Source organism: Limulus polyphemus, unplaced genomic scaffold (assembly GCF_000517525.1).
Source record: "Limulus polyphemus unplaced genomic scaffold, Limulus_polyphemus-2.1.2 Scaffold5484, whole genome shotgun sequence".
NCBI classification, from domain to species: domain Eukaryota; kingdom Metazoa; phylum Arthropoda; class Merostomata; order Xiphosura; family Limulidae; genus Limulus; species Limulus polyphemus.
Window position 1 is genome coordinate 1 of NW_013671094.1, and position 18337 is coordinate 18337.

At 30.0% G+C, this 18337-nt stretch overlaps 1 protein-coding gene across 1 annotated transcript in view; it reads left to right on the forward strand.

The window, feature by feature from the left end:
- Positions 1-598: 598 nt before the first annotated feature.
- Positions 599-18337, forward strand: part of LOC106472643 (ubiquitin carboxyl-terminal hydrolase 10-A-like) — a 30026-nt gene continuing 12287 nt past the window's right edge. The window contains exons 1-8 of the mRNA XM_013933297.2: positions 599-699; positions 6949-7087; positions 8245-8353; positions 8594-8679; positions 9412-9534; positions 10033-10125; positions 13541-13685; positions 14695-14763. Coding sequence (XP_013788751.1) covers positions 6959-7087; positions 8245-8353; positions 8594-8679; positions 9412-9534; positions 10033-10125; positions 13541-13685; positions 14695-14763 — 754 coding nt within the window. The 5' untranslated portion in view covers positions 599-699; positions 6949-6958. The remainder of the gene's footprint in view (positions 700-6948; positions 7088-8244; positions 8354-8593; positions 8680-9411; positions 9535-10032; positions 10126-13540; positions 13686-14694; positions 14764-18337) is intronic.

The window sequence follows — 18337 nt, forward strand, 5'->3', positions numbered from 1 at the left end:
TGGTGAACTTGTCCCACCACACAGCAAGTAAACTCAGTACAAATATCACAGTTCTTATATAGGACTGTACAAGTAGTGGTGAACTTGTCCCACCACACAGCAAGTAAACTCAGTACAAATATCACAGTTCTTATACAGGACTGTACAAGTAGTGGTGAACTTGTCCCACAACACAGCAAGTAAACTCAGTATAAATATCACATCACAGTTCTTATATAGGACTGTACAAGTAGTGGTGAACTTGTCCCACCACATACACTTAGTACTGATTTGTAAACTCAGTACAAATATGTTGTTACATTCAGTATTTTATGCTCAATTTTAACTGTTTGTATTTCACATGATACTGTAATTGTTGAGTTTTTCCCAGCTTGCTCTGCTGTGGTACTATATATACTCTCCACTCCCTCTGTTTTATTTTTATCATATAATAGATATTACGTCAGAGTAATACTACAGTATATTTTGAATTTTTTGATTGCATTCTTTACATTGTTATAAGTTCAGAATTGAATGGTGTTAAAGATGGTTTTGATGTGAATAACACTATTTGTGGTGAAATATTCTTGGTTTTGCTTAACAAGACTTGTAGGTTTTACAAGCACTATTGGTATGCCCACCACTTTACAATCTGCTAAAGCGGTTACCTCGTGATGGCTTAACTAGAAGTGATTCTTCAACTCCTGTCACCGACAGTTTGTAAGTATTTCAAAATGTTTCAGTTTTATATTTCAACTATTCATTTCTATGCAGTGAATCTTTCTTGAATTTTCTTAAAATGTATCTTATTCACTTCCTCGGGGATAGAATATAATTGTGAAAGATGTTAGAATCATAAATCAAAACACGCTCAGCAACATAAGTAAACTTTTAAAGTAATAAAGGATGCTGTAAGTATATTAGTTTAATATGTGATTGCTGTTTAGGTGATGTGAATACTATATAGCTTCTTGTATAAGCCTGTTTCATATTTTTTGTTAACTTGGATCTTTGTTGTACATATTATTTGGTGAGTTACCCTGTGTTATCCAATCAAAAATATCACACTTCATGCTTAGAAGTTCCAAAGTAGACTTGTCACTGTTGTGGATAACGATTTACAAAAGACATTATAATAAACATATCAGCTTTGTGCTCTAATGCCAGTTTTGTGATATATAAGCAAATAATAAACATATATGTAAGAAAGGATAGGTTTTTAACTTTCATGGAAACTCACAAACTTAATTTTGTATCAACTAGTAGATTCAAATGTCTTAACTGTTTTTTACTTAAAAGGAACTAATCTGTTATTACTATATTTAGCAATGTTAAAGTACTGTAAGTAGCTTTATATGGGTCAGGTTATATGTTTATTGGTAGTTTCACACAAATAATATAGCATCACAGAAAAAAGTATGTTAAAAAATAGCCCATTTATTAAAAATAGTGTCCTCACAAACATTATTACTTTTAATTATTTCTGTATGGCATGGTTAAAGTATGACTCATTAGAATTACTGTTTAAATATCAATGTATGTCAGTAAAGAGAAATATTTAAACAAATACCCATTCATCACTTGTCACATCTGCACTCTGAATTCTTCATTATGATATTATAATTTCAATAATGGAGCTTTTATAGTGTCTAACAAATCAGAAGCACAAACTATAAAAGGCTTATTCCCTTTGTCATTCTGTTGAGAATGCTTTCATGCTCCTTTTTTGGTAATGCTCAACAAAATACATCGTCACTTAGCAAAAAAACTATCACCTGATTGTTCTTAGGCCAACTGTGGGGTTTATGTTGAATGCTCAATATTCATGTTGATTTGTTAGAAAGTTTTGTTTTTTATTCATTTTTTAAAATAAACATTTATTACTACCAAATATCTTTTATCCTTTGTACAGTCGAAAGAGTTGAAAATTTGTGTTGGAATACTTGCAATGCGTTTTCTACTTCCTTACCTAGAATACAGTGAAAAGGCTTAAGAGTGCTATTTAGGTCTCTTTCAGAGTGCACACATACTTTTGTTTAGGATAACATTTCATTTTAAGTGTAACTTTTACTACAAAATTGGTGATTAAAGACTTAATTTGAGACTGATGAAATAAGTGAAGAGTAGGTGCATTTTGGAGGTACAGACAAATTTGTTTTAGTTAAATTCTATAATTTTCATTAATCATTCAGTGATGTTTCCCATAATTTTTCATGGGCTTTTATAGTAGTCTGTAAAATATTTTATGTTGCTTTCAAATATGCATTTTATAACAAAATATATTAGGTATACTAGAATAGAATGTTCAAAGCTATTAGTTAACGGTGTCTCATGTGGACCAAACAAGATAAGCGTATTACTGAGTCTGTACATTAATCTGTGTTGTATTATTTTAGAAGAAACAGTACTCCATTCTGATGAGATTGCTTTTTTTGTTGCTCCTCTTTAGTTACATTACACTGTGACATTGATGGAAACTTGTTCATTAAATCTGTAGTGATATAATCTTCATTCAAAATGGTCCTTAGAGAACAACTTTCCATTTTGTTTGTTGTAGTTACATACCAGTACATGTGTTTATTCTTTGCCGGACATTTACAGGGACAAAATATCTTGGTTCACATCGCACTTTGCGAATCAAACTACCCCAATTGTGAATTATTTCCTTTTTGCTTAGCATAACATGCAAATTATTTCTTTCTCTTGTATTTTGTGTTAGAGACCTTCAACAACACGGTAAAAGTGCCGTAATGTTTCATTTTGATAAACCAAAGCCGATGTTCATTTCTCACAAATTCCTGCCAAACAGCACATACAGTATTCTCACACTTTGTCACATGCATGTCGAATACACTTACACTTTGTAGTAGTCTGTTGATAACTTTTGGAATGTGCCCAGTAGGCATCAACAGTCAGGCCAACTAAACTAGACTACGTATGAACAATACATGCACTGCACGTTCAGCATTGAGCTAGTTATGAACTCTCAATATGAACTAAGTCCCAACGACCAACCGTGTGTCTATTTTTACTTGTATATAGTTTTAATACTCTAACTTTTAATACAGTAAAAGTATATTCACAAAATTTGGCAAACTTTTAGTAACAAATTACAAGTCATTTGTACACAAAACAATAGTTTTTCAAGGAAGTATTTTTATTGAAGATTTGTTTTTGAATATATAGTCTTTTTTTTTTTTACTAGTCCAAGTACAAAACAATTTTCACATTAAGATTAAAAATACTTTCTTCATCTCAAATGTCATTGCGTAATTTTTAAAACCTAAATACATTTCAAATGTTTTGTTTTTCAGTAAAATTTTTTTTGTCTATGTTAACTTTATACAAGGTTGTTCAGTTTGACCGACCTCTTAGTCACAAAAAAAGAAAAATCAAAATTAAGTCTAAATTATTCTTTTCTTTTTTCTAGAATGACTTCAAATTGTAACATGAAACTACATTTGTTTTTCTTAAGTAGTTTAAACTTGTAACAATATACATCTATTTATACTTAAATAATATTGTTTCATTGCCCTTTGAACCATGTCTAACTACTAGATTTACTTGTGCCATTATAAGTTGTAATTCACTTGGGGAATGTGCAGCTCACGTTACACTATTGAATTACATTACCCACAAGCTACTCTGAGCTTCTCAGGTGCATGCCACATGAAAAATTTTATTATAATATTATTATTATTTATTTTACCCAATGTAACCTAAAGAGTTTCCTATTTTTACATTTTAGTTACTTTTCTAATAATAAATAAATAATATACATGAAAAACAAGAAATAAAGTATTTACCTGGGCCTTCTTTTAATTTTTGCTGTAGACTGTTGATGACACAGAACCATACTTTTTTATATTACTGGGAGTGGTGCACTAAATAATTTTTATTCAGTTAAATAATGCATCAAAGAACATAGAATAATAACATTCAAAGAGCAGACAATATCTCATAACTATCACCGTTTTTCTGGCTTTCTAACTATGCGACAAAAGCTGTTACGAATTCATCCAAATCAGTCAATGTGTTTCCTGTGGGAATGAAACTTGTACTGAAAGAGAAATTAATAAAATGTAATACGTCATTATTGGTTAAAAATAATATAGTATTAAATGTAAGAGGGAACTATTGGTGAATCTTGAAATAGAGGATGTGACAGGTGGGTGTGGCAAGAAGGGTCTAATTTTCTATTTGATGGGTCTGTAACAAACAAAATTGAATGCTATGAAAAGTATGCTCTACCTGAGCAATGGAATCATTATAATAACTAATTTACATTAAACTTTGTACTTTTTTGAGGGGTGGTAAATAAGTTAGGGAAGTGATCCCCTAGAGAAGAAATGTCACATTTCTCACACTATGGGAAATTCAGAATATTTTTGTAATGTTGCCTTATAAAATTAGGAACTTAAAACTTGCATACCATTAAAATATGGATTATTAGCTCTGAGTTTAAGCTGTACTAATTGGTATAACATGAACATGCAGTAAGAAGTTTATTTAAATTTTGAATGTAAACTCGCTAAAAATCTTGTGACATGCACAGTAAAGGATACCCATGGCAAGAGGGGTAATTACTGCTGCAAAGTCACTAGACATTTTCTTCTTCAAAGAGACCATGTTGTGAAGAGAATGAAATATACAAGATTAATTTGAAAAACAATTTATAACAACCTTGTTCAGTTGCCAAATCTTCAAGTCACTTCTTTCTCAGGTTAATCGATTGTTGCATTATTTTGTGATAGTTGTGGTGTTTGGTATTTCTTGCAGTTTTGAAGTTTTACTTTATATACCAGGAACTATTTTGTTCATGAAATACCATGTATGGTACAATTAAATATCAGGGTTTGAAGCTGAATAAAAGTGTTATAATAATAAAACGTACCATTTACCTTTTTTCATTGGTGGATGTCTTTACAAAGAGTTGAGAATTTAGTTGCCATAATGTGTTAAAATGATGAATGTTAAAAGATGTTAAGCAATATTTGCTAATTGCTAATCAAATTCAGTATTGATTAGCAATTTCTGCTAACCAAATCCACCAGACTATTTTGTCTTCTGATTTGTTATTTATTTTGAATAAGTTCGGTGTGGTGGCTGGGTGGGGAAAAAAACCAATACAGCAGTAAACTGTAGAAAAACATGTAATATTCAATTGAATGCATATGCCCATAAGTAGCTTAAATTTATTCTTCATAAATGGACATAAACAAACTTAAGGTAAAAGACTAGTAAAAATTATTAAATTGAGAAGGGGGATAAGGATTGTATTAAAGTACAGAAACAAGTTGACACAAAATGCAAATATTATATTTTCAAGTCTACAAGTAAGGACTCTAAAAAAAAAAAAGTAAACAAGGCTGGTAATAGTATCCATATTATTTTCTCAAGCTATAAATCCCTATTTTGACTCCGTGTCTACTGTACTTATCACTTTTAGTGTGTAGACATAGTCAAAATAGGAATTTGTAGCCTGAGAAAATAATGTAGACACTATTTCCAGTCTAGTTTGTTTACCTTTTTGTAGTGTCCCTAGTTGTAGGCTTGAAAATATAATATTTGCATTTTGATTCAACTTGTTTTTGTACTTTTTGATTATCTCTATTCTCCCCCCCCCTTTAAATTTTTTTTACTAATTTTGTATCTATAGTAAGAACTTGTTATTAGTTGGACTCTGTTAAACCAACAAAGGGATAAAAAGAAAAACTAAAATAAGTAATTCAGAACCATCAAACAGGAAAATGAAGAATGAGAATTCATTTAAGATTTTTTTTTTTAAATTAAGACATTAAAACTCAGATAATATAAAATATTAATTATAAACTATGTTTTGATGCCAGGCTTATTGACACACACATTGGTAATAAAGTAGTCTAAATTGTGAATATAATTATAAGAAGGTTGTGATGTGCACTTTGACCCATCTGTATCCAGAGGGCTAACATGGGATTTGCACTAGATCCTTGTACATCAGTGAATTTTCTTCTGTATGCTGGCTCAGCATGGCCAAGTGTTTACGGAGCTTGAATCTTATTCTGAGGGTCACAGGTTTCAATCCCCATTACACCAAACATGCTCGCTCCTTCAGCCATGAGAGCATTATAATGTGACAGTCAATCCAACTATGTGTTGGTAAAATAGTCGTCCAAGAGTTGGCAGTGGGTGGTGATGACTAACTGTCTTCCCTCTAGTCTTTCACTGCTAAATTAGGGATGGCTAGTGCAGATAGCCCTTGTGTAGCTTTGCACAAAATTCAAAACAAACCAAACATATGTATGCCAAGTGTTCTTGGAAAGTATTATTAATATGGGATTTACACCTAGTACCACACAGAGAAGTGAATTTCTTCATTCTAAATGCCCAGTATTCTCAGAAAGAATTTTACTTTCCAGTTTATAAAAGGTTAGATTCTAATCAAAGTAATTAAAATAAAAAAAATTAAGACAAGTTCATACTACTGGCTCTTTAGTGCTCTGGGTTTAAATTCCTAGTATTACCATTGAGCTTAACTTTATCATTCCCTGTGGTATTTCAAAATGTTGGTAATAATTTGGTGGCCTATATAAACTTTTCATGTGTTTTCTCTTGATTTATGAACTTTAACTGTATTTCTGAACAATCATATGTTTACCTAGTTGAATATATTAATTTTTACAATAAACTTTAATAGTATTGTGCCTTCATATTGAACCTGCACTCTTTTTTTAATTTACTTTAATGACAGTTTTCTCTTAACCTACTAAAAGTTATAGTGATTACAATGAAGTTTGGCAGAACCAAACATGTGAGCACTCTTATAAGTAGTGAGTTCACTCTTCTTTCAGTGTGAATTAGTTGTATTGAAAATTTAGAAAAACATGCAATTGATCTAAGTATGTTCTCAAATACTGCATAACTTTGCAACTTTAATGAGGAAGTAAGGCAGAGTTAGTTTTTATTCTTTTTTTCTTTATCATGCAGAATATGTTTCATGAACGAGTTTCCTCCCATGCCATATGGAAGCAAGAGGAAAAGAAAAGAAGATCTCAGTTTTGGAAAACCCTTTGAACCAAGCTATGTCTATTCTTTGGTCAGTCTTCTGAATTCAACCCATATTGAGGTAGTGTAGATTTTTCAAATACGTTTTGTATAATTGGATTATTTAAAATTTAGTTCATTTGCTCAGTGTATCCGCACTTTGTTCACCTTGGGGAATTAAACTGTGGATTTTAGTGAAGAAAAAGAAGCATATGTTAGAATTAAATTTTTAGTGACTATATAATGCGTAGACAATGATATGTAGACTATATAATATTAAACACTAGATAACGTATAAATAAACACACATACATCCATACACATATATAAATTTAATTGATGAAGAAATATAAATGGTAAAGCAGTCCTCATTCAAAATAAGGGAGAATAAATAATTGAAGCCACGTTGAAGAAGTATAAATTATTTCAACTTTGTTTTGTATAGTAGGATTATATTTTGTATTTCAAAAACAATACTTTTACACTACATTGTAATGGAAATGATGCTAGCTTTATGAATATCTAAAAGTTTAACATGATTGTTGAAACCAGATGAAATATATTTAATGGTAATTAAGCCAGCTACAAAATCATCACCACAAAGTTTTAAGTAATAGTATTATTATAGTGTTTACAATTAGGCCCAAATACACAAATTGTTAAGAAAGTAAAATATTACGGAATAACATGCTTGCTTTTGAATACTAGGTATCATGGTGTTTCTTCATAAACAGAACTCTCCAAAGTAAAACATCGACTCTGAATTCAGTCATTGTTTATTACTCAGTGTCACCTTGAGAAGAGAAATGTGCCATTGTTGAACTGTTAAAACTTTGATACATGTTTTATAACTATCTAGCTTTAATTGAATATCTGCTAATAAAGACCACCAGCTCGTACTTAACATTCTATATTTGAAGCAATGAGCATAAACAATGATACTTGACCTTGGAAAGCAACTATAAAATAATAATTCTAATTATTTAACAAATTAAGAATATATTTCTACAGCTAGTGTTTTTGGAATAGCCCTTTTACCTCATAATAAGCTGTAATCATATTAACACTAAATTCCCTTTCAGTATATTGTATTCTACCTTTTGTCATCACTGATTTCCATAGCCAAACTAGAAATGTGTAGATGATATGCTGATTGGTTACCTAATTCCTTTCACATGAAGAAATTAAGGATTTCTCACTTTCTGTCTTAACTTTGGCCTGATATGTATTTTGTGATAGGGATGTCTGGAAGATGCAGAAGATGTTCTGAATTTTCTGCTTTGTGGCCTTCATGAAGAGTTGGGTGCTGTGATTAATGCCTTCAGAAATACAGCAAAAGAAAATTCCAGTAAGAACATATTGTGAACTTATAGTCAATAAAACAAAACCTATCATTGAACTGATGAAAATAGGAAAGATGGGTCTTATTTCCAATATTATATTGTTATTAAAAAAACAAAATAATGTACAGTGAAAAATCTGACAAATTGCTTAAATTCAAATACAGATTTATAGCTTACTAAAAAGTTTTATAACCATTAATACATAAAAAATTTTAACTTGTTTATTTCAATTATAATATTTATAGATGTCTGTGAAGCCATCCTGACAAATGGACATGTGACAGAAGACCAAGAACACGACCCTAATACCAAAAGCAATGTTATTAAATCGGTAAAGCTTTTGTACCACCACTTAAAGTGATTTATTTTTTCCCATTACTTTGTAGGATGGAAATTATATCTAAAAAATAACTGATAATGAAAGTTTGAGGCACACAAAAATGTGGGATTTTATAACTGTAGATTTTCAGCAGTTGCTTTTTCATTAGGTTTATAAGGGTCTAAATCTTGTTAACCCTGACACAATGTGAAAATTTACAAAACTAAATCTTTTAATTTGTATGACTTCACAATGTGTTATGAGATCATAGGGTAAATTTCAACACTTTAGATGATAGAATTGTGGTGGATTTCTTGGTCAAGTTTGAGATTACTAGTGTCTTTAAGGTTCAACAAATGTTAAAATTGAGTTTAATAAAGTTCATATTCAGTAAACATAAGCTGTAATGTAGAGTATGAATGTACTTTTATTTTTATCTAATGTGAAGTTCTTCCTTCCAAAGTGACACATTTTAAGTAGTTGCAAGATTGAAATCTGTGTTAAAGCCATACATTTTGAAAGGAACCAGTGTGCTGCGAAAAAGAGTACTAATATATTTTCTCTACCAGAAAGGTTCATATTTATTAATATTTCTATTAAACTTTAGGATAAGTATCTTTGTAATTTGTTTTGTTTGCATGTTTGAAGGTTAAGTGAAGCCTGATAAGCCATTCTTATGACCAGAAAAATGCTGTCTGAATTGTTAGTTTGCTTCTTTCTATAGGATATGATATTTGTTTTCAGAGCCACTCCTTTCATTCTCCCATCTCTGATATATTTGGTGGACAAATAACGTCTACAATGACTGTGGGAAATGAAACATCCACAAGTTCACATCATTTCTTCACTCTCACTGTAGACATTCAGGTGATTTGTTATACTTTCTTTCAATAATCATCTTACTGAACCAGTAACTGCAAGTAGTCAAACTGGGTTTGAAAACCAGTTTTGATTTTATGTAAAGACTAATGCAATAGAATGAAGGATAATGAAATTTCAGTGTGATGTACATTTAATTCCACATGTTTGAAGTAATGTATGATTGTTAAAGTTTATAAGTTGTATATTTACAAAGTGATTGACCAGTTATATTTCCATATCTGAAGTAATCGTAATAAATAAATGTTTAGAAGTTGTGTATATGATCTATTTAAATACCAGGGAATACAAATATTATAGAGTAAAAGAGTACCAATATTTAGTAAAGATTGAGTGAGCATAGTTCTAAATACTAAGTAATAATCATTATGTTTCCACCGGAAATGTCGTATTCTAATATTTCATGCAAATTAAAAAAACGTTTTTGTTGTTAGCCAGAAATAAGCATTTTAATATACTGGATTGTTTGCATGGCCATATTATTAGGCTGAAGATGTTTGTCAAGTGAATGATGCTTTGGCCTACATAACTCCGAAAGAACTAGCCCATGACTTCACTCCAACAGATAGTAAAGGAGGGGTAAGTCTTTAAAATAATGTTTTAAAATTTGTATCAAAACTTTTGAAGTTTTGAGAAGTAGATAATACTAAAAAAAAACATTGTTTCAACAAAAATTACATAAGCAGAGTTTATAAAATCTTTTGTATAAATTGTAAGTATTATGTGACATGATTTATTTGTTTTAAGATATTATACTAGAAACATTATTGTAGTTCCCACACCTTAAGAAAAATCAAACATTGCTTTTTTCACTTAAAACCATTCCAGAGTTTAATCAATAATAATCAAATTTAACTAATTTCACTTGCTTTTAGAATATGCAAAACTCCAGAAATCAAAAGCATATCTTCTTAGAGCCATGAATATAGATTTTCTAGCTGTTAATGCAGCAATGGACATCAAATTGCTCTGCTTAATTTACAGTGTGTACATGAAATACATGCATATATATTTAAAAATAATCTAGTTGGAGATGCTGAAAATTTACATACTGGTTCAGCTTTTGTTTGTTTGTCATATTAATGGTTGGAATATCTTACTTGTGTAGATTGTCTTGAAGGCATCATATGTGAGTGAATTGGCATTAAAAGCAGAAACGCCACCCTATGGATGCCATTTGTGTTAGTAATTACTAATCGTAGTATTCATACATCACTGAAAAATATTCAGAAAAAGTGTATATTTTCTAAAAAAGGATTTTTACAGGAAAAGTGTTCAGATTGTGCTGATATAAACTGTAATGTTTTTATATATTAAAAGTGCTACCCTTTATTGAAAAAAGTAATAGTTTTTTAACAACTACAGTTTCTCAGTACTACATTTGAAAATAACCTCAATATATAATCCAACCCTCATGTACAGTCCTAGTGAAAGTCGTGTTCACGTTGTGAGGAGAATACTTTTATTTAAAATTGTGTTCTGTGATATAGAAATGGTTGTTGCACATACTGTAGTTATTTTTGTAATCGTCTGAATCTTGAATACCCAAAGTTGAAATTTTTTATGAATTTTTGTTTTTGGTGCTATTTATTGAATGGCATTTCTTATTTTGGACACATACATAGATAGATACACGTGTACACACTACATCCAATACAGTAAGATTGTTGCATGGAGAGCACTAAGGTTAGCCATTATGTCTGATAGTTTGTATTTTGATACAAGAGAGAACAAAAATGACCTGAAGTAAGTTTATATGTCTGTTACAGGAGTAGCTGCATTTCACTAAATGAGGAAGTTAAGACACTGAACCTTGGAATTGTTTATAAGTTGTGTCTACATAACGTACAGTGTACATAATAGACTATTGGAGTTATACTTACTAAAATGGAAAAATTAAGAGTGCTTGCACGTAACTGTTAAGATTAAAAATTTTTAAATACATTCTTTTGAAATTAAGATATTCAAACAAATAATATAAAACATTTAATTAAAACAACATCTACTCATAAAAAAATTGTGTAAAACATTTTATATTATTCAATACATTTTCCAAACCCATAACAGAGCCCTGCCTATCTGTCTTTCACTTTCAAGGCAGTTTTCAAAACTAAATCTTATTTGACACACTTGTTTATAGCCAATAGAAAGAGTTTATTTTCAATTTCAAGATTACATCAGTCTGTTTGAAATTTGCAGCAGTATATGATAGTAATATGTCTTGATTTTGTAACTTGTTGGTAAGCAAAATTTGCACTCGTAGTATTTAACAATTTTATTGCCTTGTTATATCAGTTTGAAAGATAGTTCAATTATAGTTTTTTTTTAACAACATATTTTAGTGAATTAGTGTATTTTTGTTTTTAAAATGCATATTTGGAAGATGAAAGGTTTTCATGTTTGGAAAAGAAGTTAGAGAAAATTTAAACAATGCAGAACTTTACATGTTTATGGGAATCTGGTATGAACTGTCAGATAATGAAATTATAAAATGAAAAATAAACTGTGTAAAAAGATAGTTGAAATGCAAACAAAATCATCAAGTTATGGAAACTATTTATTAAAAGAAGAAAAGGGTATATTATTTCATAATTTTCAAAATTTCATATCACTGTGCATTGATGATTCAGCTACAGTTAGGGAAAATAGTAGAAACTACTTTACCTTAAATAAACTTATTTAGAGGTTTCAGGGGGCTATGCAAATTAATTATGAAAACTGCAAAATAAAAAGTAATATTTTTGTTTTTATTGCTTGAAATCATCTTGCGTTCAGACTGTTCAGAGTCTGAAACAGACTGACTGTAAATTGACAGACACATTTTTAGTAAAAATACTTTATTAAAAATCAGATTGTTTTGTTTATGACATTCTTGTAATGTTTACTGAAAGCTTGGAAAATTTCATGAAAATACACTTTGTAAATTCATAATTATAGTAAACATTATTATGTATAGCTTCACAGAAACAGAGGTGAGTGGAAAACACCTGCAACATCTCTATAGGGTTAAACAACATTTTCTCTGACTCCTCCCTGAAATGAAAAAGATACTACTAAAGTTTTTTTTTATTTGTTTGCTTGTTTTTTTTTAATGCAGTGTTTCAATAAACATAGGATGGTTGCATTTATAGCAAAGTTCTAAATACAATGAGGTTCCAACAAATATTCTTGTGTATCTGTTATTGGCTGGTAATTCCTGTTTCACCCTGTACTTAAGCTTTTTAAAGGAACACCAAATTTCTGTAAGAAAGCTAACTTCAACAGGTAATGATAACATCATTTACACTAGAATTATGATTTTTTAAAATTACTACTAGTTATTAATAATACTTATGAAAGTGGATACTCTGTTTGAAACTATGTCACCTCAGTGAAATTGGTTGACACCATTATTTTGGTTTTTAAGTTATCTTGTAATAAAAAGAAGCAGAAGAAAATGAACAAGAAATTCAAACTTTTTGCTATGATACTTACAGACATTCCCAGAACTTGTGACTCAGTCATTACTTAGATATTGTTATGAAAGGAAGTACTATATAGTATTGTAAAGTTCTGATGATCTATTGAAGAGAAATTTAAAATACCATTTCGATATAGAAACCAAGGCATCTCTGATGAAATACTTGTTATGTAAATATATAATCTGTCTAAATATTGAGTCAGAATTGTTCTTTGGAGTAATTTCTTACATGAACACTGATGAAACTTGACTTCTAGAATATATTTATTAAAAGTACGTGTATGTTTGGAGTGAGGATGTAATGGACTATCGACTGTTATTTTTAGTAAGATAACTTAGTGTTTCTATTTTTTTTTTTGTATTTAGAAATGTTGAAACCAGCTCAGTGCTACTAATTTACCATTGTGCAGGAAGGAGTTAAGAGTTAGATGTAACATTAGATTTTGCAAGCTATAGATAAGTGTAGTATTTTTGAAAGATGAAACATGGAAAACAATTTATAAAATGAAAAACAAAATTGCTCTCATGTTTCAGGTTGAAGCATTTCACAAAGTAGTTTTGAAAGTACTTCCTTTGGTTCTTGTGCTTCACATCAAAAGATTTGTGAAAGAAAAAGGAGCTAAACCCAGGAAAGTTTTCAACGATATTGAGTTCTCTATAGATTTAGAAATTCCAGAAGGTAAGTTTTATGTTGGATGCATACCTTGGTTATATGAAAATGGTATTTCTTTTTTCTTGTCCGTAGACTTTAAGTACACCTTTTATTATTGTAGAATTGGATGTAATTAGTCAATATTGATTGAATTATTATTATTATTATATATACATTAAATTATTAGATAAAAACATGAAATCTCTTCTTTTCTTGATAGACCAGTATTAATAGCAGTCATTTTCCTTGTGCATTTTGAAGAGTATTCTTTGCTCCCTTTTTAGAAATGCCATTTTATTCTTGAATTAAAAAGTTAAGTCTCTATGGTAAGTACTTGTCCACTCTCACGTTCCCAATTTTTGACTCTTGCAATGTAAAAACTTTAAAGAAGATATAGGAGAGCAATACATTGAAGTATGTATGGTGTTTTTGTTATGTTATTAATAATTAGTTACTAATTCTTTCACTATATAATAATTACGAACTTGTCTATAGCCTACATTTTGGCTGCTAATTTGCTGCCATCTTCGGGAAAGCCATGAAAACTGCATGGTGGTGTTAGTGGCCAAGATTTGATATTGGGTTTTTTGTTTGAATCCTAGCCTCTTCTGAGGCTGAGACTTAGGAAGTAAGTTTCTCAGTTATATTATTAAGAAGGAAGGTGTATCTTCTGAAAGTGCTGGATATCAAGTTTTTTATTTCATCTAATTTTTTTATCCTGTGCAACGTATTAGTAACATGTTGAAACTTGAAAGCATACCTATAGTTGGACGATAACCAAACTAAAGTGTTTAGTGATAAGTTAAAGGCCTAGTAGCAATAAGTGTGCACATGAAGTTCTGTTGTTATACCTTTTTTTTGGTGAAAATCCATACACAATAGTTAAGAATAATAGTTAAAATTAGCAGTAACAATTTAAAAAAACATTATGTACCTCTAGATTTGATATTATTATTAAATTGTTTTGTTTCATGTTTAAAAAGAAATGCTGTAGAAAGATAGTTATTGATATGAAAATTTTATTACAATTATACAGAATTCCTGTCACAAGATATACGAAGGAAGTACAGCCCTCGAGCTCTGAGGTCCTATAAACTGTTTGCTGGTATGTTGTAGTGATTGGTCTGTTTCTTTTGGAATAAGTAAATATGTTAAATGTTTGACATTTGTAAACAAATGTTATTTTGCTTTTTCCACTGTTTTATAACTTGTTATTATTATAAACTTCACAATTATATCTGTTGTATTTAAATTTTGGTACAAAATTTGCCTCTTCCATTTAGAGAGTAGTCAAGAAACCTCTACTTGACAGAGCACTATCTGAATATGAGCATTATATTATTTTGTAAGTTTTTGGGGTACCTAAAAAGCATAAGAAGTGTGTTTGTATTTGAATTATGTTAGCTAATGTAATGATCTAACGAGGAAAAGGTTTGTACTCAGACATGTGATTTTTTCCTATGGTTTTCCATGTTTTGACTTAATATGAATCCATGAATCTTAAAGTTCTGAGGAACATAAAATCATAGGTTAAAAAATATTTTGTACAACCATAAAAAATATCCCCCCAAAAAATTTGAATATCAAGTTCCACTGATTGTAAAAACTGCATATATTACACCAACTTTAGACAACAACAAAGCAGCATATGATTTTTGTAGTTTATTAGGAACCAACCAGTTATGCTTCTCTTAAGAATAACAAATTTTCTGAAAAAGAGTAAACAGAATGGATAGAAAAAACTATGTATACTTTAACTTTACCAACTTTCATATTCACCTATTTTTTTTTATAACAATTCCCATTTTTTTTACAATGGAACATATCTGATGCATTTTAGGGTGCCAAAAAAATCTTTAAAATCTGTTTTTGCCAGGAACAACCTCCCAACAGACCACCAGCCAAATTTTCTGAGGATTCCACTTTGAAAGAGTCGTGTGTGTCTTCTTAAGACAGGCATGCTGATCTCTTGAGAACACTATTTCTACTTAAAATCAGCTAGTGATTTTGACCTCATGAGAATAGTATTTGTACTTAAAATCAACTAGTCTTGATGATCTCCTTAGTATAATATCTGCACTTAAGATCAGCTAGTCATGAAAATCTGTTGAACTGTTTTTTCACTTAAAATCAGCTAGTCATTTTGACCTCTTGAGAACAGTTTGTACTTAAGATCAGCTAGTGATGAAGATCTCCTTAGAATGGTATTTGTACTTGAGATCAAATAGTCATGATGATATCTTGAGAATGGTATTTGTATTGCATCTGTCATGTGAAAATGGGTTTTCTCAGGGTACCCCCATTTTCCACACACACCAAATTCTCAAGCATTGGATTTTTAGATCCCAGCCATGGCATAGGAGTTATAGCTCCCTGCCACCTTAAAAGGTCCCGCCCCATCATTTCAGTTTCACCTCCACATCTAGCAGTAGAGCCCGGATGTCAGAACCAAGTCTCTTCACTGACGATCACTTCTGCCTTCGCGTTCCAAACCTTGCCTCAGCCTATCAATCTTTCTTGTAGACCAAAATTGGAAAAAATTTGACATTACAGTAATTATAATTAAAACCTCTGAAATGTTAAAGAAACTCTTGAGAAGGGTCTGCATATTCCATTTTGGAACACTGCTGACTCTTTCTTCAAACTAACCTCCTGTTATGGTTAAAATAAATAAAAAATAGGTATTTGTATTGGAGATAACTAGTCATGATTATCTTTTGAAAACTATTTGTACTATAGTAAGATTAGCTAGCCATGATGCAGTATTTATACTGGAACTAGGTTGGCTATTTGTGGTGGTCTTTGCTAAAGAAGTTGATTTTTATATACATGTATAGTTTCACTCTTATGATTTAAAGATGCTTGGAATTATATACAGCTTCACTCACCAACTTTTATCACAATTGGTGAGATCCTTTCAAGTGTGGAGTTTACATCTGCATATAAAATTTTGATAAAAGTAATATTTGGACAATTTATTATGCAAAAAATATTATATAATTGACATTTTGTCATTGTGTAACAATTATTTAAGTTTACATTACAAAGAACACAAAATTTCAAACTTCCCTTTCTGCACAGCTCCAAGGAGTCTTGCTTCTAATCAACACATTTATTGATTTTACATAATTTTTAAATAATTGTTCTGTCCATCTGTGAAAACATAATAATACATTTCTTGTTTTTCATGTGATGATTCTTCATTGTTGGTAATTTTATTACTAGTCTTATTCCAACTCTCTTGTGAGTTACCAGATATCAGAACAGTTACTAATAATAGTTTAGGTTTGAAAAAAAAAAAGATTCAATGGCTAAAATGACTGTATAAGAAATTCTAATATATTTTTGTGAATATAGAGTAAATAAAGTGATTTTAGCAGTAATTTTATTTCTTGATAAAATGTCTGTTTTAGAACTTCTGTCAATAAAAGTTGAACAAAAAATGTTAATGTAAAGTTTACAACACTTGAGAGGAAAGTGCAGATCTGGGAATTTTTTGATAGTTTTTTTTGGCATTGTTCTTGTGCCTGAAATTATTTTTACATTAAGTTGTATTTGAAAAGTACAGGAATTTTATCAGGTAATCTTAGTTAGGCTTAGAATCTACACTTTAACTGATGGCAAGATATTCCAATGGCTAAATTTTTTTTTATTTTATTAAATGTTAATTTCAAGTTTAACTTATTCAAACAAAGTAGTTGTCAGTTTTTGCAATGTTTTTTATGATTCATAGGTGGAATTGGTGATTTGTTGTTGTATTAAAATACGTCCTAAGTAATTGTGATGAACATAACATCTAACAGTCTATTTGTTTTTAAACCATTAATAGTATCTTATAAAGATAAATGAAATAATTACTAATTTAACTACATTACATAGATATTGTTATAAAAGGAAACACTGTATAGTATTGTAAAGTTCTGATGACCTATTGAGGAGATATTTAGAATACCATTTTGATGAACAATCCCTGCCATCCCTACATAGGCAGTGCTGCCACCTATCTGATGCTTAAGTTACAAGTTATTTTCCAAATGGTAAACAAAAAGTACCAAACAATCTGCAAATTCTAACAAGTACTGCAAGTCAATACAGATACATAAAGCATCAGTTTACTAATGGTATTTTATCATATACACACACATCTTAGAGACTGTGTGCCTTATAATATTTCCTACATATAAACTGTACATGACTTGCTGACTGAATCACAAGTTCTGGGAATATATGTAACTATCATAGCAAAAAGTTTGAATTTCTTGTTCTTTTTTCTTCTGCTTTTTTTATTACATGATAGCTAAAAAACCAAAACAATAGCCTCAACCAATTTCCCTGAGGTAACATAGTTTCAAATGGAGTATCCACTTTTATACGTATTATTAATTAGTAGTAATTAAAAAAAAAGATTATAATTCTACTGTAAATGTTGTTATAATTACCCTTTTAAGTTAGTTTTTTTTTTATTATTATTATTACAGAAATTTGGTGTTCCTTTAAAAAGCTTAAGTACATGGCGGAACCAGAAGCACCAGCCAATAATAGATTAACAATAAATACTACAGTTGGAAATTTGTACTTAGAACTTGGTTATAAATATAACCTTCCCATATCTATTGAAACACTGCATTAAAAAACAAGTAAAGAAAAAACTTTTCAAAAAAGGTAGTAAACATAGAGGT